The sequence below is a fragment of the Phyllostomus discolor genome, chromosome 7, assembly GCF_004126475.2.
Source record: "Phyllostomus discolor isolate MPI-MPIP mPhyDis1 chromosome 7, mPhyDis1.pri.v3, whole genome shotgun sequence".
NCBI classification, from domain to species: domain Eukaryota; kingdom Metazoa; phylum Chordata; class Mammalia; order Chiroptera; family Phyllostomidae; genus Phyllostomus; species Phyllostomus discolor.
The window spans coordinates 128167600-128191477 of record NC_040909.2 but is presented as its reverse complement, the minus strand read 5'-3'; the positions used below and the strand labels follow the sequence as shown (position 1 = coordinate 128191477).

General features: G+C 43.5%; 1 protein-coding gene across 1 annotated transcript in view; it reads right to left on the bottom strand.

Annotated features, from left to right (window-relative positions):
* TBC1D31 (TBC1 domain family member 31) overlaps positions 1-23878 on the bottom strand; it is a 49546-nt gene that overhangs the window by 6914 nt on the left and 18754 nt on the right. Inside the window, exons 6-19 of the mRNA XM_028533933.2 lie at positions 22248-22407; positions 20723-20923; positions 16142-16318; positions 14556-14635; positions 14331-14477; positions 12639-12772; positions 10839-10972; positions 10340-10519; positions 8575-8807; positions 7919-8071; positions 6815-6950; positions 4549-4641; positions 1718-1858; positions 248-442 (exon numbers count right to left, since the gene is read on the bottom strand). Of these exons, the coding sequence (XP_028389734.1) occupies positions 248-442; positions 1718-1858; positions 4549-4641; positions 6815-6950; positions 7919-8071; positions 8575-8807; positions 10340-10519; positions 10839-10972; positions 12639-12772; positions 14331-14477; positions 14556-14635; positions 16142-16318; positions 20723-20923; positions 22248-22407 (2164 nt within the window). The remainder of the gene's footprint in view (positions 1-247; positions 443-1717; positions 1859-4548; positions 4642-6814; positions 6951-7918; positions 8072-8574; positions 8808-10339; positions 10520-10838; positions 10973-12638; positions 12773-14330; positions 14478-14555; positions 14636-16141; positions 16319-20722; positions 20924-22247; positions 22408-23878) is intronic.

Genomic DNA, 23878 nt, shown 5'->3' with positions numbered 1-23878 from the left:
TACTCAATCAGCCAGAGCAAATCTGGGGAGCCGAGACCCTGGGACCCTCTAAGGCACATGAGAAAGATGCGCATTTTTCAGGTGGCATCCATTAATGCTGGACTTCTCTGAGCAATACCTATTACAATTAGACCATCTTTAAGATATTTTTCCAACAAAAATTTACTTGGTTTGATGCTGTTGTCATTTGATTATGTAATGTTTCAAAACTTAATTATTAATAACAAGTTTATAACACCACTCTTACCTTGTTGACTTCCTTCCCCAGCATTGCATTCAACACTTCCGTTTCTTTCCTTCTGTTTTTCTGGAGGAGCTTGGCCATTTCCTGGTAACACTCATTTCGCTGTAGGTCATTACGTCTTTGTTTATGTAGAGCTTGAATTCGCCAGTCATTATTTAGACATGCTTGCTCAGCTTTTGCCAAGTTTTCTTTAATTAACTAAGAAAAAAATTGTCAATTTCAGAAGCAAGGTCAGACCACGTATAATTATGGTATATCCATGTAATGTATCCGAGTGTCTAGGGCAGCTGTTTGTAACCCTGGGTGCATATTAAATCACCTCTAGCCCTGGCTGGATGAGTCAGTCAGTCGGTTGGAGCGTCATCCTGTGCATCACAAGGCTGTGGGTTCAATCCCCAGTCAGGGAGCATATGGGAGGCAACTGAGCCATGTTTCGCTCTCACTGATGTTTCTCTCTCTATCACCCTTCCTCTTTCTCTCTCTAAAGTCAATAAATATATTCTCAAGTGAGGATTTAAGAAAAGCACCTCTAGGTGTTTAAAACAGACAGATGTCCCGGACCCACCACACACCAGTTAAATCTGGAGCAGCTGGGTATCGGTACTTTTAGAACGTTCTTCAAGTGATTCGAATGTACAGCTGAGGCTGAGGACTTCTAGGCTAAAAGACAGGTGGGGGTTAAACAATTTCTATGTTTCAACCCTTTGAAAAGGAGTCAGAAGAGTCTGTTCTTACAGACTGGACAAAAGTCTTTAAGGAAAAAAAAAATGGGAATATTCAGGGAGTACGAGCCAAGCAATTGTTGCAGAAAAGAAGGTGGGAGCTCCTACACTATTCCTGGCTTTGGGACCAGGGCCGGGCCCTGCCGCACACCTACTTAACATTCTGTTTAAGGGACCCTAGAAAACTCTCTCTGGCAGGTCTCAAATTCCATTTCAATTCATTTGAGTCAGAATTTCTCCACAAGAAATTCTATAAAATAAGTGTGGGAAATTTTCTTAAAGATTCACAGTATACCATATTTTTAAATTTGGCATGAAAAACTTTAATATAGCATTTTCAATATGCATTTGTCACCCCCTGTTTTACTAAATAATCTAAATAATAGTCATTATATTCTAGAGAATACATTTTGAAACTACTGGCTTCTATGCTGGGCAGAGACCTGATATTTTTAACTACTCGGGAACAATTTCTGAGACAAAACATGGTAGGATACTACAATTTATAAAGTTACTAGTTCCACTGTATTGTCTTCTAAGTCTTAAAATTCTCAAAGTACAAAAGACACATGTATGTGGCTGTCAATGAAGTAAATAACCTGCAAATAAAATAACGTGAGATTCTAGAGCAGTGCTAACTAAAGCAAAGAGTGAATTAACTCAACCCAGCAGAGTTCAAGTTTTATTCCTTGATGACAGATGGAAATTTCCCCCTTTATAAATAAATACATTACACTAACCACACGTTTACCTTCTGAGTGTCTTGGTTCTGCGCCTGATCTGTTTCTAGCAGTTTGTGAAACAAGCGCTCTTCCAGATCCACCTTTCGTCTGTAGGCATCTGCCTCTTCTCTCATTTCTTTTGCAATGGTTCCCTGATTTCTAGTAAGATTCTGTTAAAAAAAATTGTTCAAGAGAAATAATCACCAATCTGTAACAATAATGCTAGAACACAAAAGTGACTTTTCTTTTTTCCCAGAATGCTAATATGCACACAAATAAAAATTGTAATCATCTAGCTTTTTTTAAAAGATTTTATTTATTTTTAGAGAAGGAAGGGAGGGGGGAAGAGAGACAGAGACATCAATGTGCGGTTGCTGGGGGCCGTGGCCTGCAACCCAGGTATGTGTCCTGACTGGGAATCGAACCTGCGATGCTTTGGTCCGTAGCCTGCACTCAATCCACTGAGCTATGCCAGCCAGGGCCATAATCATCTAACTTTCAAAGTAAAAAACGAGCAGCAGTGACGTCAGTGGAAAGAAGAGTAAGGACCCCCGAAAACTCTCTCACCCACAAATGCCCTGAGAACCCTGGCAAAACCAAGTGTCTTTTTCAGAACTCTGGAACTCAGCGGAAGGCTTGCGGCAATCTAGGGGGCATTTATTCATAAAAATGGCGGGATCTTGGTAAGAACCGCAAGCATATGGCCTTCTTAATGTGCATCATTCCTACTTCCACCCCACCCCTATCTCTGCATTAGCCTTGACAACCGGCAGCCTGGCAGCCAATGGAGGGGGCAAGATGGAGCTGGAGCTCCTCCGAACTCCCCTTCCAGAGAACTGCCACCATCTGGTAAAGGCTCTGAAAGACCCCACTCCCAAGGCTGTCTTTATCTGACCTGACTCAGAGCTCAGCTACTTCCAACTGCCTTTTCCTGGGGACATTTGCTCAGAACAACCAGAGGAAGCTACTGAATATATTGGCTGCCTGAGCAGTGGATCCCGGTGAGTAAACAGGTTAATCAGAAAGCTTTATAGGAAAAGGGGGGGAACTGATGTCCATAGGGGGCTTTTAAAACCTCTGGTAGCTCCCTGGGACTCTGGAAGTCTGCGTGCATGCGTAAGGCCGTGCACACGCCAAGAGCCGTGTGCATGCTCAGACCTGAGAAGGCCCTACGCTGCCAACTGGGTGAACCGAGGTTTTGCACAATCAGGAAGTGAAATCGAAGATGGAGCTGTAAACTGCCTACCTAAGTGTACAGGGCGTCCCCAAGTATAAGGCGTCCCCAACAGGACGCACGCAGGGCCCCTGGGCAAAGACTGGACGCTCACTGTTCAAAGCATCTAGGGAAATCTCTGTTCCATTACTAAGCTGCCTGAGGAGGGTCTCAAGTGGCTACATATGGCAAAGACTGGAGACTTTACATTATTAATTCAGAAAAGTCACTAAGCAAAGGAACAACAAGAAACGCTGGGAGGGAGGAGAATCTGATTTGTCACATTATATTATTTAAAATGTCTATTTTTCTTTTTTTAATTTTTAATTGTTTAAGTACAGTTTTCTGTCTTTTACTCCCATCCCACACCCTAAAATGTCTAGTTTTCAACAAAAAATTATAACTTATTAAAAACCAAAAAATATGGCCCTGCATACTTTTAATAGACATTAACTACACGATCCCCAAAGAAGATATAATAATGGCCAACAAACACATGCAAAGATGCTGACATCACTAATTGTAACACAAATGCAACTGGAACCACAACGAGGAGCCACTTCACACCTGCTAGCATGGCTACGATCGAGAGGACAGAGGACGGCACCTGCTCCCGGGAACAGAGAGAAGGGGGACTCCGTTCGCCCAGGCCCGTGTCTGAGAGGACTGAGAATGTATGTCCGAACAGGGAGTGGCACGTGAATGTTCACAGCAGCACTCACTGCTCACCAGAGTCAAAAGTGAAAACGACCCAAAAATATCCACCAGCTGACGAATGGATACACAAAATGTGATCGGTCTATACAATGGAATATTTATTTTTCAGCCACAAAAAAAGGAAGTCATGACTTAGGCTACACAACACGATTCAACCTTGAAAACATTATGCTACCTGAAAGAAATCGCCACAAAACCCCACAAACTGTATGATGTCATTTACATGAAATGTCCCAAACAGACAAAGCCGGAGACAGAAGGTAAACCAGTAGCTGCCAGAGGCAGGGGGACAGGGAGTGGGAACGGGGGTGGGTGCCCCTGGGCACAGGGGCGGGGCGGGGTGGGGCGGGGTGGGGCGGGGCGGGGCGGGGCGGGGTGTGGCTGCAAACAGCATTCATGAAGACTTAAGTTAAAAAAGTAAAATACTTATCAATTGTTCTTAGCAACTAATCTCGCTTATCCTTATTGATGATATTAGCAGTTATTTCCTATGGGATTTTTTTCCACTTTTCTAACTATCCATTGGCAACATAATTTCCATATAATTAGTTAAAGACAAAAATGTTTTTCAATGACACTCAGAGAAGGCACACATGTGAAGAAATTCATTGCCGAAAACTGTAAACCACTTAAACTACCAACAACAGAAACAAAAGTTTAGGTTATGGCTCACCAAAGGCCACTACCAAGGTCAACCACAAAGACAGGCTGTGTTTAGGAAAAGAATTGTGTCAAGTAGAAAAGAAAACAACCAACTGTACATTCAACAGTCTGGCTGCCTTACAATCCTGGGTGACGCTGTATTTTTCTTAACAAAACAAACAAACAACAAATAAAATGAATATTTAAAAGCCATGAATAAATAAATCGAGTCTAAGAAGAGATTGTATAAACTCCACTGTTCTTCTATGGGGAATAGCTGACTTATACCTTCTCATAGAGTCTTTTCTGGGACTCGAGTTCCAGATGTCTCATTTCTAGGTCTTTGGCTGTGGTGGCAATTTCTTGATCTCTCATATATACCTATGATTAAAAAAAAGTGTGAATACTAAAAAGAATTTACAAAATAATTTTTAATACAGTGAGTAATCATGTAATCTGAACAACTCACTACAAGTATTTAAAATAATAGGTACTGGGCTTTTGAAACCAGAAGAATTGATATTATATTAACATTCAGTATGGAATCTAAGAATAATGTATGAGTTAGTTAAGATTTTCTTTTTTAAAAAAGATTTTATTTATTTATTTTTAGAGGGAGGGGAAGGGAAGAAGAAAGGGAGAGAAAAATCAGTGTGTGGTTGCCTTTCATGTGTCCTCCACTGAGGACCTGGCCCACAATCCAGGCATGTGCCCTGACTGAAAATCGAACTGGCTAGCCTTTGGTTTGCAGGCCAGTGCTCAATTCACTGAACCACACCAGCCAGAGCTAAGCTTAGCTTTCTACAAAAGAAAGCACAATTACCGTATATTCATCTACCCACACTGGGAGAACAGATGGCAGGTTCTTACCATACATTAGCCAATATTAGCAGTTAGAAACACTTGAGCAATTTAAATTTGTCGTGGATAAAAATATAGAATGTTTAATCTTATTAAATAGAACATATTTAATGTTTTTTTGATTAAGCTTCTGTACTTTTGTACATTTACTTTGTTACTAGTAACTTCAAGTTTAAATATATTGTGGACTCCTCAACCTGGATATGCCCTGCCTGGATTTAGTTACTTTAAAGTTCCCCTGTCTCCAAAATTTGATTACTTGGAAGCTTTTCACTCTTAATACACTAGAGGGTTCGAGTAAGGTACCCTTTCAGCAGAGAAAATTAGAAACGGTCTCATCCCCGAGTTTATGAGCAAGGCAGGGATGACGCCAATGGGTGGAGGAAGGTTTGACACAGCACGTGATGGTTTTTAGGAGCTTCAATGGTAGAAGCTCTCTTGCTCGTGCGTTTTCAGAGACACAAACAGCTGTGTCCCAGAGCAAAAGCCGATCACCTCTGCTTGTTGCTAAGAGACGTCCTCAGTCACTGGGCCGTGTCACTGTGGACTCCAGCAGCCTTTCCTGCTGCTGCCTGAACTGTGAGCAGAGGAGTGCGCGTCTTTCGCAGGCCAGCAGGGTCAGAGGTCACTGTCAGAACCCGGATGGGGGAGGGGAGGCAGAGGCCGATCACACCACCGAAAGGACTTCACAGGAGCTTTGACCAGAAAACCTGCCTTCCATGATACCTCAAAGGGGTTTGGACTAAAGGGGCCAGAGTCCTAAGCCTGCATTACTTTTGGAGAACACACTTTTCTAGAAGAATGAATTATCAACCTTATCAGATGATTCAAAGGAACCATAGATTAAAAAAATTAAAATTAACTGGCTTGGAACAAAAAGTATTACCTCATGCTATAAAGAGATAATAGATGTCTAATACCGATGAATTAAAAATACTTTAAAATATTTAAAAAATATTTAGTATTTTACGAAAACTAGGTTTGAAACTCCGTAAATTAGTCTATGAAGTCAGTGTAATCCTAACTAAAACTCCGAGAGGTGGGGATTCAGAGACAGAGAAAGAGAGAGAGAGAGGGAGAGGGGGAGAGAAGGAGTCATATACTTTTCCAGGTCTACCTGGAACATTTGAGAACACTGGAACACTGAAAAGGCGGACTAGCAGTCGGACTAACACTGAAAAGGCGGACTAACACTGGAACACTGATGGCTTCGAGGAACACACCACGAAGCCATCACGGAGCACGGCGCTCTTCGGAAGAGACAGAGTGATGGGGGAGATCGTGTCTTAAGGGAATTTCACACGCAATAACCGCGTGGCAAATGACGTTGCTACTGTTCAGCATGAAAATTGTTTTTACTGGTCATGTGTAAATTTTTGTATTAGCAAACAGAATTTCCCCCTATTTCACAATTAACATAATGGTTAACTGAATGCCATTTTTAGAGAAAGTCACCAGGGACACCGGTCAACCTGACCAATTTTCCTGGCATTTCTAAAATATTTAACTATTAATGAAATGTATGAAGGAGAGAGAATGAGAAGAGCTGAGGGAAAGAGTCAATTAAATTAGAGGGGCTATTTAGCGTTCGCCGTGACCTCTAGGGGTAATATTTATAGCTTAAATGTGTTCATTGCATTTAAATGAGAACAGATGAAGAGAATATAGGAGGAATAAAATAAGAAAAAGAAACCTTTCTCTCAATTTCGTCATCCAGTCTTCTTAGTTCCATTTCCTGCTGATCTTGCTGGAGCTTCAGAAAACGCTTTCTTGCAGCGTCTTGTAGGCGCATTTCCTTCACCCTCAGCTCCCTTCTCACCGCAGCGAGTCTGAAGCACAAAACACAGGAGTGGGCAAGGTGGTTTACCGTTGTTCGCAGAGAAAAACACACGTGGGTTATGCTTATTACTACAGAGGCTTTATTAACTCAAAAGAATGTCACAGTGGCACGGTGCATGCCTTTCTCAGTAGCTTAAAAAAAGATTTTAGTTATTTATTTATTTTTAAAGAGGGGAAGGCAGGGAGAAAGAGGGAGAGAGACACCAAGGTATGAGAGAGACGGACATCTATCCGTTGCCTCTCTCGCACCCCCAACTGGGGACCAAACCCACAACCCAGGCGAGTGCCCTGGCCGGGAATCAAACCAGCGACCACTCGGCTGTAGGACGATGCCCAACCCACTGAGCCACACCCGTCAGGGCTTCAGTAACTCTTTTTAACCCACAGTAGAAATCTGTTTCATAGAGTCATACCCAAGAAAAAAGAATCAATAAACACAGAAGTTTCTCAGCAATGAGGCTTAGTCTCAAAGCTCAGCCCATAATCTTAATTACTTTCAACAATTTACTGTAATAAATATTTAATACTTCTTTCCCTATCCTCCAAAGACAGAATGCACGAGATAATCATTTTATGTTTCAATTTTCAGGTCACATAGCTATGTTTAAAACATAACTTAAAAATTATGCTCTGCCCGCAGTAAATTATCAAGCACAGTGACACAAAGCATGTCCGCCCACGGCAGAATAATGTCATCAGGACCCCAGGTCTCTTGTGTTACTTCTGAGTCATCAGTGCAAAGTTATGTCATAGGAGAGCTTTAGAATTTCATTTTACCATCTGCCAATATTTTTTGAAAAGTGGTACATACACAGATTTCTTTTTGTTAACTCACATATTTGCTTAATGGAAATACCACAGCTGGATAATGTCATATATAGTGTTGTTTCTATAATGAAAAATAAAAATTGTTCAACTAACTCCTATGCCTGGATTTTTTCAAAGCGACAAAACGTACCTCTGTCTTTGTTGTATCATCTTCTCCTCCTCTTGTAGGAGCATCTCTCTCCTTGTTTCTTCAGCTTTACGGAGCAGTTCTTGCTTTTGGTACCAAGCTTCATCTTCGACCCTCTGCTGGTCCACTTCAGCTTGCATGTTTTCAACTGCTTGCCTTAAGGAGATGGTGTTTGTTATTACGTAAAAATGCAAACAAGAAAACTGAGTAATTTAAGTACAAGAACCACCAAAATATAAAATGTACACATGATTAATATACTTGTTTTATTCTATATATAAGAATTAAATATCTTTAAAGATATTTCCAGCCTTGAAGTGCTGATTTTACACAAATACTTAATAATTTACATGTATTTTTCTTTTTTCCTTTTTTTTAAAAAAGATTTTATTTATTTATTTTTAGACAGAGGGGAAGGGAGGGAGAAAGAGAGGGAAACATCAGTGTGTGGTTGCCTCTCAGGCACCCACTACCGAGGACCTGGTCCGCAACCCAGGCATGTGCCTGGCCTGGGAATCGAACTGGTGACCCTCTGGTTCACAGGCTGGCACTCAATCCACTGAGCCACACCAGCCAGGGCCACATGTATTTTTCCTTTCTTCTTTTTTATATTTATAACAGGTTTTGATTCTATTGAAGAACAACTTCTCCATGATTACCTCTCTCTTAAGTACTCCAGTTCATCGTTCCTAATTCTCTCTCGTTCCTGCGTCTGATAGTCCACAATGAACTTCGGGTATTGATTGAACACTGGATACTGCCCTTTCGTCAGCGCCACGAAAACACTGAGTGTCCTCTCTGGGTGGATGTCAGGAGGTGTGGTGTCCATCAGGCGATAAACTTCTCGAATTACAACACTTATGTCCAGGTTGTTCCGATGGTGAAAAAAGTACTGTAAGAAAACTTTGTGTTTATATCGAGATTCACCTAGCAAAGCAATGATAGGTAGATTTAAAATAGGAGTTTAAAAATGTAAATGTGCATTTATCTTCAAAAGGATTTTTTCAAATAAACTGAAGTTTTTTTAACCCAAGATCCAATTTCATGTTTTAGATTTCATAATTTCAAAAATTTCACAACCATCTTATAAAACTTTCGAAATAACACTTTTAAAATTTTAACTCAAAATTCAGGCTTCCTGTGTAATCAAGAATGCTTTTCAACAATCGAATAAATATTTCTACTTGGATTTTTTCCCTTCAAAATAAAAAATAAATAAATTTGAAAAAAATCAGTCTTTGAAAATAAATTAGCTTGATTTAAAAAATATGAAATATTTCTTTTTTATTGCATCTATGTAATATATTTTAAAAATAATTTTTAAAAAAGATTTTATTTTTTAAGAGGGGAAAGGAGGGAGAGAGAGGAGAAATATCAACATGTGGTTGCCTCTCATGCGCCCCCTACTGGGGATCCTGCCTGCAACCCAGGAATGTGCCCTAACTGGGAATTGAACTTGTGACCCTTTGGCTTGCAGGCCGGTACTGAATTCACTGAGCCACATCAGCCAGGGCTGAAATATTTTGACATTGACTTGTTCTGCTGGCAGATCCAATTTCATACAGGGTGGGAAAAGTAGGTTTATACTAGTTTGTATGGAAAATAATATCATAATTAATAAATAATAATGCAAGAACAAACTGTTTCCTGTACTCACAACTGTAAACCTACTTTTGCCTTCCCTTGTACATATGCCTTCCACCCCCCACATATGTACCTCGTGAGCACAAAGTAAAAACAAAGTTTAACTTGATAGGGACCACAAAATGAGCAATAAACAAACAAACAAAACCCAATTTAATTCATCCTGTCTACCAAACGAACGTCTCCTTTTAAAAAACACCTCTAATGCTTTCTTTTGGTCCCTCTCCTGCCGAGCTTCAAAATCCTAGTTACCATTCTGCACATGTAATAAGCACCCAGATTATGAAAGAGCACATGGGTCACTGTGGAAAGACCATGCACAGAATAAACCCAATTTTTTTTTTTAACATCAATGTGTGGTTGCCTCTTGCACACCCCCTTACAACCTGGCCCACAACCCAGGCATGCACCCTAGACTGGGAATTGAACCATCAACCTTTAGATTCTCAGACCAGCACTCAACCGCTGTGCCACACCAGCCAGGGCCCCAGTTGTTAAATACCCTTTACATAGAGACAAAAAAGCACAGAACTCCCATGATACCACGGTTCTTTTCTGAAGCTACGGTGTTAGACCACTGGTCTGCTGGAACTGCCTGTTGAATTGTCTAAAAACTACGAAAGGACACGGATGTGTCCATCTTCCTCTCCACTCTATTCCCACCTCCAGCACCGGCACCCAACATACGGTACACATACTCAATAATGAATGGATTTTTCAATGGAAATGAATGAAACTTGGGTTCATTGGGAACAGCTACATGAAAACAAGGATATTTACCTCGAAATCGTCTCTAAGGTCACAGTGGAGCAAAGGCCCCCTGGAGCAGATGTTGTAGGCCACGACCGCCATGAGCAGGAACGACGGGTGGTTGGAAAAGACGTTATCGAACAGCTTCAGCCACTCCTCTCTGGTCAGCACCTCCGAGAACACCGTCTCCAGGAGTGGCCATGCGTACAGCTACGGTGAGTAAGAGAAAGTGTGTTAGTTTTCTAGGGGACAGTCACTGTTAACACCGTCTTACATTTGGTCTGGTTATTACAATTGTCATAGTAAAAACATAATTATGAAAAGCGCTACCTTCATTGGGACCCTTCTTTATAGACTTTCAGGAGAGCAGTTTAATGAGAAAAAAGAACGAAATACTGTTAAAAACACAGTGAGAGTATGTTTTTTTTTTTTTACTATACGCGTTCAAGACAATACTGTTGTAGCTACGTGAGAACCGGTGGGGCTTCCAGCATCGGTGGCGTGGCTCCGAGGGCCCGGCCCTGCTCACCTGGGAGGTCACGTCGCAGTCGATGAAGTGCCGGAGCAGCTCCGGGTCGTGGAACGCCAGGACGTTTTCTATCATGGCGAGGACGTTGATGGGAGGGTTCGGGAAGTACTCGAACCAGTGCTGACACCAATTGACTGCAAAGAAAAAAAATGGGAAATTGATCTTTACCTTTCTGTATTGCCACAGTACTTTGCAGAGCTTAAATATATCCACTCTTCATGTCCTCCACACGCCCGTCAATGAAGAAGAAAATCTAACTCTTTACATTCTAGAACAACAGATTTAAAAATTCCACCATGTTAACACAGCACTTCAGGTTAATAGAGATTTGCCGATTTCTTTCTTTCAACCAATAAAATTCCTCAAAGCATTCCGGATCCTAGCTACAGGCACTGTGTTGTTGACTTGTTTTACCCTTTAAAAATGAAACTTCTGGCATCACTGGCAGGGCAGACGAGTACAACCCTCCTGGAGAGTCGATTAGGAAATTCCTATTTTACGGCCTAATAATACCAATTCTGTGAATCCACGGAAAAGAAGTTATAAATATTTGCATGCAAAGATAGTTATAACGTTGTTACTTTTAATAGGTAAAAATTAGAAACAATCTAAATGTTTAACAATAGATTAAATCAGTATATACACATTATGGAACATTATAGTCAATAAAAAGTTTATAAAGTTCAATAAGGTAAATGTAAAATTAGAAAAATAAAATGTTTGATGAAGCTCAAAAAAATAAGGTAAATGTGTATAACACATTAAATAATAGTGTGATTATAAAAATAAAAAAAAATCCTGAAAGTGTGAAAAAATTGAGAAAAAAACCCCAGAAGTCTAGCAGTTGGGGAGTAGATCAAGTACCGTGCACCGAACAATGAAATATAGTATGCGGACAATAATTATGTTTTTCAAGAATATTAATGACTTGGGGGAATCCTCTAGGGAAAAGGAGTATTGGTAGATTTTATTTTCTTTTGTAGGTTTTCCTACATTTTCTCCAATGATCAGTAAGAATTTATCAAAGCAAATACAATGTAATAAAATAAAAAATGTAAAGAGAAATATTCACAATATATATGCTTGGAGCTTTTTATTTCTACATTTCAGAATTTTATTGTTACAATTAAGGGCACACCCCCTTTCTTTTGTGTATGAGAAAAACACTTAAAGTAACTTAAAAATACATATAAAATTGGTTATTTGGTTGAAACAACCCATCATTGGAGTCCTGGCTATTCACTGTAGGACTGCTCTGGCGTCACCAGCAGAAGGAAGAGGACGCTGTCCAGTGTGGGGACCAGGGTGGCAGGCAGCCAGCACAGTGGCTGGACCCACAGGCCCCGGAGTCTGGCCGTCAGCCCCCCCACCTGGGAACTAAGGCCCTCAGAGCCTCTGTTTCCTCAGGGAGGAGAAGGGGGTTGCACCGCCGCCTGCCCCACGCCGCCTGCCGGACGGGGTTGTTGTGAGGATTCGATGAGTTGTTAATGCAGACAAAACACGGAGTGTGTGGGAGCGCTCTCCACACTTACTGCAGCCCTGCGAATAACAACCGACTTTCAGTAACAACGCGTCTGCTTCCGTCTGACAGCACGCAGCCCGTGACGACGACACCTTCTGAACGCAGCGATCCACGTTCTCGCGTGAATGAAAGGTGTGTGTACAAACCTCTGCACCGTTTCGTGCTCCCTACCTGACTGCTTCACGCTAGAACTATTGGACGTGGCAAAGGGGCACCGACACCGGGAAAATGTACAGGAGTCCACTCTGAGTTTCATTGTTTAATGCTTCTCTACTTACTTATGAGAGTAGCAACAACTTCAAAACAGACGAGCTGGTTGTTCTGGAATAACTTCACAAACGGGAACGCCAGGAGGGGAAGGTAGGGTGTCTCACTGAAGATGGCAGACCAGTGAGCCAGTGCAGACAGGGTTCTGTGGATAAGGCGAGGAAATAAAGGCCAGAAAACAGTTCACTATTCAAATTTACTGGAATTGCCAATAGAGTCACATAGCAAAAATTTGATACAGAAGGTGTAATGCTCAAACTTCTCCCTTCCACCCCATCATCTGGTTCACCCCCCCACACCCACTGTTGAAAGTATTAATCCTTTAAAACAATCACAAACTGGTGCACGACAAACCTCCATCGGCACCTGGCATTTTCCACCCAACGGTATCTTGGAAAGAGTTCCTGTCGTTACATTTAGAGCTGCTGCATGACACTTCACAGACACACACGAAGGTACACGCTACATCCTCTAACTTGGCCCTATGGGCACGTGAGTTGTCTCAATCTCTAATGAACGACGCTACGCTGAATGTCCCTGGTGCGTCCACCCTTCTTCACGTGGGGCCGCAGGTGGACGAGGTCCTGGGAGCGGAAGCCGAGTCGCAGGACACGTGTGCTAGTGATGTCTGCGGCCACTGCCAAAGTTCTCACCCTCGTCAACATGCCTGATTACCAGCCTCCTTTCTGAGTCTTTAACTTATGTGAGAAATTGTATTTCAGTATAGTTTTCAGAACAGATATATTTTTCAAGGTTGTTCAAATTGGCGTCTCTTTTATGATGAAGGATGTTAGGCATCTTTCATTTTTGCAAACCACTTCTGCTGTGAACTATGTATTCAATACTTTTTCCATTTTTTATAAATTGACAATCATATATTAAAGAAATTACACTAACAATCTGTTATTAAAGAAATCAGTCTTTTATTTGCCACGTTTAACATATATTTTGTTTTACTTTGCACTGAAAATTATTTTACATGTGGTATTTTCCCTATTTAAATATTTAGTTGTTTATGAAGGTTTTTATTCACATCTGGTTATGTTATGCCTTACTATGGGATTCTAATTCTCCCACATTTACTTCTAACACTTCAAAGGTTCCCTTTTCCTTTAACGTTTTGTTTTGAAATAATTCTAGGCTTATAAAAAGTTGCAAAAATAGTACAGAGTTCCTCTACATCTTTCAGTCAAATTAATGTTAACATCTTGTATTAATATAGTATGATCATCAATGCTAAGGAATTAACATCGGTAGAGTGCTGTTAAGTGAATTACAGACCTTAATCAGATTTGACCATTTTTTCCACTGATGTCATTGGTCCATTTCACCACCCCCGGGTGCAGCACTGCGTTTATGGGTACCGCTATCTCAGCTTCTTCCCGGGTGAGAGTTCCTCGGTCTCTTACCTTTCATGACGCCAACCTTTTTGAGGACGACCAGAGCTATTTTATAGACTGTGGCTCCATTTGGGTTTGTCTGGTGTGTTCTCATGATTTGACTGCGGTTATACATTTTTGGCAAGAATACCACAAAAGTAATGTGCGACATATTGATAGGCTTTATCACTGGTGATTTTAAATTTGAGTACGTGGTTAAGGTAGTGTCTGCTGAGCTTCTGCACTATAAAACTCCTCTTTTCCCAATGGTATCCGGTAAATGTTCTGGAGGAGATACACACTGCTGCAGCACACCGAACATACCTCTGCAACACTCTGAGCAGCTTCCGACTTCTGATGGGGTACTTCTGCTGAAGGTTGAGAAATGCCATGTGGACACCTTTATCTATCAGGCTGCTAAATGCGGTATGATTTTCGGGTAACTGTAGCAGAGACCGCCAGATGAACATTCTGAAATGAAAGTTTAATTTTATCCAAGAGAGATTTGGGGGGTAAAACCGATCTGATGTGAAGGAATTTCAATTTTACCTGTACTTTGTTGGATATTCACCATAGCCTTTTAATAAGATTTGTAAACGCTTCTTGTTTAATCCACCTGACAATTCATTCTATAAAGAAAAAATATCAGTAAATGACATAACCACGAAACTAAAATGGTAAACTGGTCCACAGTGACTTTACAACAAAACACACAGAAAGAAATATTTTAACATTATCAGGCTCTCTCTACACACACACACACACACACACACACACACTCTCTCCCTCTTTCCCTCTTCCTTCTCATCTCACAAAAAATTACTCAAAGGTAATTCATATCTTTGTCTTTCTTATGGAGTTTTTAAAATGAATACTTAGGTATTCACATCCTTTTAAATCAAATCAATATCCAAGTATATAGTTCTTGTAGCTTGCTGTTTTAACATACTCGAATTATTCTCCTTTCCCCGACTATCCTTTTATTTCCAGTGTACAGCTCTACCATACATATATGATTAGTTACTTACTATTCAACATTTTGGTTGTTGCTAAGTTTTTCTTGAATGAATTTTTCCCTCTCTCATACATACACAGTAACAGATCATCTCACACAAGCAAACAGATGAGTTGCTACATTCTTTTTGAAGAATAATTCGGCTATTACTATAGAAATTTTTATGCATTTACTCTGACTTAAAAAACATCTACAGATATACTTGTGCAAATGCTCAAAGATAACTGTACAAGGATATGCACTGAACCACAGATTGTATCAACAGAAGACTGACAATACAACCTATATGCTAGCCAGCAGAGCAGCAGTTAGATAAATAAAAGTACATCCATAAATGCAATACTATGCAAATGTTGCAAATGTTTTTCAAACGCTGTAGCACTATATGCAATAATATAAACAGATATTCAATCTGTTAAGTGATAAAAGCAAGTTATAGAATGGTGCTAACATATGATTACATGGATGAAAAATAAAAAGGTAATATATGCAGATGCACATGTTTATGTATGCACAGCAAACCTCAGAAAGGATACCAACAACTGTCAACGATGGGTTGACAGTTTCCCCCTTTACGGCCTCCTGTTCCACCACTGCCTAACAAACCAGCGCACCACAGGCGGGGTCTCAAATTCTCTAAGAACCGTGATAAAGTAGTAGAAAGAAGCAGGTACAATTAGGTCTAATGATATATATTATGTAACCCAATGTAATCAAAATATTATCGCTTCAACACACAATGAGCGTAAGTTGAGGGGTTATTAAGCTATTCCCCGTTGTTTTGCTCACACTGTTTTCCACACCTGAAGCTACTTCCCACGGGCAGCACGCCCCAGCTCAGGCCGGCCAGGCCGCGAGCACTCATCAGCTGCATGCGGCTACTGGCGAGCGTATGGGTGGTGCAATTCTATACTGTTTGACTTTTTAAAAACCCGTAAGCACGTATTCATTTTACATTAAAAAGTTTAAAAGCACACGGTAATTTCCGTTACAACTTTCTTCCCTTCACACTATTTTCTTTTACTCCCTGGGAGAGGGGAGGGTGGTGGTGGCCAGAAAGCACCGGGCTTGTCTGCGGCAGAGTCACGACAAACAGCAGTTTCACACGGCACAGCCTTACCTCTTTATTCTCAAAACCGCCAGCCAGGTCACGTTTTAATATTCGAGTTTGTACGCGGTCTTCCCGCGATCTTGCTGGCCGCCGCGCTCTTCCCGACATCACTTTCACCTTAAGGTCGCCGGACGTCGGCTGACTCTTGGGCAAGTCTGCGATCACTTTCACTAAAGGAGGGGGTGGCTGGAGGGGGAAAAAAAAATCCAGTGGCTGTCCTTGGAAAACAGACCTGTTAGCACATGACCTACGAAATCGGTTTTGATCAATTTCATCACGTGCCTTGATATACATAATTATTCTCCAGGCAAAAACAAAATATCCAAGAATGTTTCCTCACTGACTAACAAACGGAAGCAAATTTCTGCCAAATTCCTTTGAAGAACACACTAAAGATACGCAACTAACAACAAACAGAATTTAATTATCCCACGAACGCTGGCCTTGCCCCACAGCCCACAGTCCCTTCTGCACGTCCCCGGTGCAGTCCGTGCTGTGACCACCTGCAGCAGACCTGCGGCCTCTAGAGTGCTGAGGGAAGCACCCTAATAATCTTTGGGCTCAAGTGAAATTTCTCCGAGGGAACCTGCCAGAAGCCTGGGCCCTGCCTCTCTGTCCGCGCTGACACTTTTCAGTGTGCGGAGAGACGGATGGCTCTCTGTCCCTCACTGCACCATAGACTTCAGGGGTGGTTCTGACAGCACGGCTTAGGTGCCAGCCCTCACTGTACCTGGGCCTGTAAGATCGGAAAACGAGCCCCACCACTTCCATTTACTTAAGGTAAAGTGACTCACTGCAACATCTTCTCCAGGAGTAAAACACTCTTTCAGAGCAAAAGATCTTGTCTGTTCAAAGGAAATGAGCAGATAAGGTATCTCAGGCTTTCTGAGTTCTACATCGGATTAAAGTGCAATGACTTTCATGGGTATTTAAGTGTTTGAGACCGTAATTGCTGAATGTTCCCTCCCATAGTAATTAGCATAGGCCCAAATCAAAGACAAGGTGAATGTGTGATATAATAAACTTTTTTGGATCCTGACCAGTATGGCCCAATTGGCTGGGTGTCATTCCACAAAGCAAAAGGTCCCAGTTCAACTCCCGGTCAGGGCACACGTCTGGGTTGTGGGTTTGGTCCCTGGTCGGGGTGTGTGTGAGAGGCAACCAATCATAGTTTCTCACATCGATGTTTCTCTCCCTCTGTTTCTCTGTCCCTTCCCCTATCCCTAAAAATAAAATCTTTAAAAATAAAAAATAAAAACTTTTTTGAAACCAGAGCGATAATTCCTTTGACACAAGAGTAAGAACACAAGGAATACCCCGTATGTCCACACGAGCACCTTAGATTTCAGAAAAACACGTATCACACACATTAGCTTGAATTCAAATGGTCATGAAATCCAGAAGGGTTTCTCCATGACGTACAATGAAAATACACCACCACTCTCCAGGAAAGTGCTTTGAAGCAGAACCCAAACTCTTCCGACCTCCTCTCCTTTTACCCCCCGCCCCCAAAGAAATAATTAGAACAAAGCAAACACCTTGTCACTTAAAAAAAAAAACATGGACCGCTAAAAGACTACTCGAGGCTTCAAACAAAGATTTTCCCAGGCTGCCTCACAGGCCCAGGCCTTCTGCTTTTGGGACTTGCAGCCTACTGACTACTGACCAAAGGACTCTTCCCTATGGTCAACTGGAGTGTCTGTGAATGTGTAACACTCTAAAATGTGCAGAGTAGGCCATGTGATGATATACATGGCACAGGTATTAAGTGTTCTAAAATTATCAAAGTATTTAAAGTTTTAACTCCATCCATAAGGTTTTTAAGTGTTTTTCCAAGATACGGCGTTATTTACTCATGTCAAGAAAGGTTACAAGGATAATATAAAATATAATAGTGACAACTCTGACCAAAAAAAGTACAATGACCACTCATTCAATGATTTGATTTTCCAATTCTTTATGCAATTTAATCAATAGTGGCCTGTCTTCTGAATATTGCCCGTCTTTAATATCCATGAACTACCTTCTCTCTAACCTCAATCTATTCTTCCAAATCTTTATTAAATTTCTATTCAAGTGCCACACCTTTTCCTGCTTGAATCCATGCTGTTTCATGAAACATAGTCTCCCAAGTTAGAGCCTGAGATATGACCGGCATTGCCACAGCTCAGAAGTGCCCAAACCGGGACTTGTAAATAGGAATTGCTTCCTTCCTTAGTACAGTACAGAAATTCTCCAGGGGCAAGAAAAGAGACTTGGGGATGGGGTGCAGCAGGTGAAGTTTTGGGGGCACTGTGGGCCTGGGCAGGCATGGACTAGCCATGAACACACTGGTGGTGCTGGCAATGCGTCCAAAACGGAGAGAAAAGACCACCCTAGTTCTGATACAAGCCAGCTCTTGTGGTCAACAGGATCCCGGTTTGCCCGGCAAACTGAGAGGAAGCAGAGAGGAAGTCCATAGCTCACTCCTGTCTTGGTTTTCCTCAGATCTCTCTCAGCTTCTATTAATAACATTTCCCTAGCTCTTACAAAATTCAGATAGGCTGAAAACCCTCTCATTAAGAGCAAACACTGTATCATTAAAATTTTAGAGCATACAGAAACAGTGGCGTGTAGTTCCTGTGCTTGAAGAAAACCTATGTGCCCACACCCAGCAGATCCTCGTTGTTCGCAGCAGCTGGTTCTAAGACAGTCCCCACAAACACGGAGTTAGCGAATCCTGAGCCACTGCCCGTAGGGACATTACAGAGCTGGGTCCCTGTGAGCCTCTCCGGTCACACTGTCGTCCACCAATCCACGCATCACCTGGCTTTGTGTGCGTTTCTCTTTAAAAATGCTATTCACTCAGGCCAGCAGCATCATAACTGGTGCTTGAACAAAGTCTGTCTATCACTGCTTTCCTGTGTTCAGGAATATGGGACAGCCCTTAGCACTGTGCTGGGAGACTATTTGGAAGGTCAAAGGCACCAACAAAAAGCACAAAAATGTGAAATCCGTGGCAGCAGGCAGCGCCTGGAAAGGATACTGTTTACAGCATGAGAGCTGAAATACGGCCGAGTGCGGTCTTGCTGAGCTCGGCCGGGAACCCGCCTGCCGGACGGCTGAGGTGTGCTGCTGCCTTGCACACGCGGGTGCAGGCGCACGTGTGGCGAGGGCTGGCTTTACAGTCACAGACTCATTTTCACAAGGGGGTGGGTCCCCACTGCCAACTCCGTGCAAACAGTGCGCGGTGACTGCATACATTTTCGCACACAGAAAAAAGACTGCGAAAGTACACATTTCAAACTCCTCTGAGAATGGTGAGATTGTGATTTTCATTTAGCTCTCTGCTTATTGGTTTCTTTTGGTTTTTCGCTGCAATAAGACACTTGCTATTTGATTTAAAAAAAAGATGACAAGGACAAAGGGGAGCAAGCCCAGAGCAAAAAGACTACTAACAGGATGCCTCAGGGCCTGCCAGTGACTAGGCTGGGGCATCAGCTTCTTCCTCCGCACTATGAACGGTCAGAGCGGGTGGTCGCGGAAGCCCCTTTGGGTGCTACCACTACATGGCTCAGGCCCGGAAAGGCTGCACCCAATCAGACCTGGCTACGAGTGGGGGAGATTAGATGACCGTGAGAGAGGAGTGGGAAGTGTCCTTCAGAAGATATGGATGACACGGAAAACAGACGTGGAAACGAGGACGGCACAGATGGGGACCCGAGGGAGGTCACGAGTGCGGGGACACAGGCTGGAGAGGCGGGCAGGGTGACTGGACTCCCTGCAGGCAGTGGGGGAGGGGGGGCGGGCGGCGCTGGAGTGGCCCTATTTCAGAAGCAATGATAAATAACACTCCAGAAAGATGCTTCAAAAAGATGAGCTGGTGGGAGCCGAGGGCTCCGAGCTGCGGGCATTTGGGTAAATGATTGTCATTCAAACTGGGTTCACGAGGACCGACAGAGACAAGGACGGCTGCTGTGGGCAGAGCAGGCAGCACGTGCGTAGTTCTTCCAGCTTAACAAACCGCGTGCCTTAGTGCCGCCTAGACTCGGGAAACAGAGGAACAGGAACAGTGACAGGGCTCCGAGGTCTGGTTCCTGGGGAAAGAGGGAGGCAGACACGGAGAGCCTGGGGCTGCAGGCCTCTTTCGGGAAGCAGATCATGCGGCTCCTGGGATGGGATTTGGGGCGCCGAACAGACAGACGCCTTTCAGGGCAACCGACATGTAAGAACGGAGGGTGAGGGAGAGACGGCAAGTCTGGAGACACAGCTCTAGGAGTCAGAGGGAGAAAATGCCTAGAAAAATGGATGTGGTCCCAGGAAGTTGGAAGATCGTGGCATAGAGAGTTTATTTTTATTTATTTTTCTTAAAGATTTTATTTATTTTTTAGAGAGGGAAGGGAGGGAGAAAGAGAGAGAAACATCAATGTGCAGTTGCTGGGGGCCGTGGCCTGCAACCCAGGCATGTACCCTGACTGGGAATCGAACCTGCGACACTTTGGTTCGCAGACCGAGCTCAATCCACTGAGCTACGCCAGCCAGGCAAGAGTTTATTTTTAATTATACGTTTGACTCTTTAAAAAAATTGACATTACTTACTTAATAACATACCTTATTTATTTCTTGCGTCAAAGCCTGAACTGAATAAATGTTCAGGCTTCCGTTTTCCATGATGGAGGCAATGTACCGTCCATGCGGGCTGATCACTGATGAGCTGATTCCTTCGTCAAGGCTCCCGACTTCAAAGAGAAGTTTGCAGGTCTGTATGTTGATAAACCTCATGATGCCATCTTGACTCAGAACTCCCAGAACCTAAGAGTAGAGAGAAGCAAACTGAAAAGTCAGATGTCTGAAGGTCAGACCACACACACCGGTAGGTATGGGTGTGCATTTGCACACGCGCTTCTTTGAGGGGAGGACGGTGCAAGGAGACCGTATTTGCAGAGACCATTACGTATTTCCAGATCCCTCACTGGGGCTCATGGAGAGTCGCCTGCTCAGGTCCAGAGAAGCCCAGCTTTGCCTGGAACAAGCAAGGAGCCCATGGAGGGGACTGTGGAAAGGCCACCTCAGGGTCTTCCCTTCCTCCCACAGGCAGGCGCATCTCCAAAAACCCCTGCAAAGGGAATGCAGACGACGGGATAATTCTTAGCCTTGACCTCCACACTGGCTGTTGGACGAAAGTGGCGGGGGGGACATGTGCACCCCTCCACTGTCCCCACACTCTGACCAGGGCTCACGTCCCTCCTGCTGCTCCCACACATGCCTGCGACCCTGAGGCTCCCCCTGCCTCCTGGCTTTGGGCCCATGTAACTAATGTGGGGGCTGGAGAAAGTCTCGGAGCTGCAAGGAAAGGGGGAAGGTAAGAGGGAAGCTAGTCTTACGGCAAAATAAATTTTTAACTCATATTTTGCAAAATTAAAAACACACAATAAAAGATTAAGCAACTAGAACCCCTCTGTTGCCTTGTCCTCATGCAGCGCTCCCCCAAAGCCAGTGGCTGTGAGCAGTGCCGCCCCTGATTACGGGAAACGCTGATGCCACCGGGTGCATGAAAGACCAGACTTTGGAGGTGGTTAGAGGCAGCTGGGAGGTGACAATCTAAAAGGCATGTCCTTCTGTTGGTCAGGGAGGAGGACACCCCCGCATTCACAGTTGGCCCGACCTCTCCAGAGGCCACTTCGGCAAGGTCTGTCAGGTTTACAGGGCACATAACCCCCGGACCGCCACTGCGGTTCTGGGGCCTTGTCCCGCACACAGGCTGTGTGAGAGTCAAAAGGCGCTCAGCACAGTGGTGCTTGGAAACGAAGTGAACTAAAAACAGGTGAGGTGCCCGATAATAAAGGACTCGTTAAAAAGCTGTGGAATGCTATGCAATACGAAGTTCTGCAGTGACAAAGAACTATCTTCAAGGCAAATTAAGCAAAGAAAAGCAAGGTGCTCAGCTATACAAAAAGTGAGAAAAACAAGAGACTGTAACATAGGCTGCGGAGAGTGAATAACTGGGCACATCGTATATTAGCCACGTCGAATCTTTGTTACAATCGGGGAACAATGAAATGAGAGGGCCACTGTAGCTCAGAAACTGATACAATTCTTGTCAGCAAACAGAACGTCCTGCATTCGTGTCACTAACCTGATTAGAGCCAGCATCAAAACTATCGGGAAGAAATTCTAGGTGGCGAACCGCGCGAACTTTAGCAGGCATCTGGATGATTCGGAACAGCTGTTTCGCTTCTAAGCACCACAGGTGAAGGTGGTTTGACTTGCCGCCGGCAGCCAGGATTCGGCCATCTCTACGTAGTAAAAAGGTGAGAAAGGAACACTAGATAAACTGTTCACAGCAGCACTGTCCAGTGTGATCCAATATGATGACGGAAATGTTCTGTTTCTACGCTGTGCAACCTAGTCACTGCAAGCCATGTGATTCACACCTTAAATGTGCCTGGGGCTTCTAAGGAAATTAATTCTTAACTTTATGTTTTATTAATTTAAATCCTCCCATGCACCCAGTTGACAACCATATGGAAAGCTCAGGTTTATAGTATATATATATATATATATATATATATATATATATACACTTTTTACTTATTGTACTGAGACACCAGGTCAGCAAATAGTTGTTAGATGACTCGGGTTTTTGAGTAACATTGCGATTCTGTAGCATACTCTCAAAGTCAGTCACCACTATCCTGCTTTCCACACTTCACACATGACGACAACGAATTGGTCCAATGCATTACTATATGAAAAACTAAAAAGCCCCAACTTTCTTCCTGCTCAGAGAAAGCCACGCTGTGGTTCTATGGGAGCAGAAGGAATCAGCTGTGCTGACTTGCAAGGCTGTTGCTCATCCCTTCACCAGACTTGTCTAGTGCCCTCTGTCAGCCCGGTTGCATTCCCGGTGCCAGGGACGAGGAGGGAACAAGACCCGCAAGACCCCTGGTTGTAGGGGATCTCCAGTCTAGAGGAAGGCAAACAAACACACAAGTGAGCTGGTGTCAGCCGAGCAAGCCTACAAAGAACTGCAAGGCGAGGCGGTGGTGGGGCACTGGGGGCGGGGAAAGCGCGGCTACTGGAGTGATGTGAAAGGGCCGAGCAAGGGGGGGGGGGTGTTGGAGGACGACTTCCACCCGGTCCGTGTTCCGGGCTGGCCAGTGCAGAGCGCTGAGAGGGGAGCACAGCTGGTCATAAGGAAGAGCGAGGGGCCAGCCGAAGGTGGTGGGAAGAGTGCAAGTGGAAGGAAAGGAGATGAGGAAAGAGAAGGGGCCTGGGCTGGGTGACCAGAGGACTCAGGGGCTACGGTGGGGGGCTTAGACTTCATCCTCAGTGCAGGGGAGAGCCTTTCGGGGGTTCAATAGGCAAGTGAGATGATCTGACTGAAAGATTTTAAAAAGACCGCTCCACCTGCTTTGCAGAGAACGAAGTTAGGAAATGGGACTGAAAATGGGCTATTCTGGTAGACTGAAGGGGAGAGGGTAAGAGCTGTGGCAATGGACGAAAAAGTAGGCCAGTTCGAGATGCACTTTGGTGCAGCTGATGGGATTTCCTGACGACAGAAGAGGAGGGTGACAGACAGAGGAAATACCACCTATTTCCCAGCTCTTTCCACTGAAAAGACCTGGAAAAACGGACCATCCCAATGAGTTCCCTTAGCACCCTGTTAATAAAGCCGGATTCCCTGCAGGGCTGGCCGACTCCGGGTTTGGAGGACAGGATGTGCACGAGACGCCTCGCACACGTTGCTGGACCACAAAGAACCAA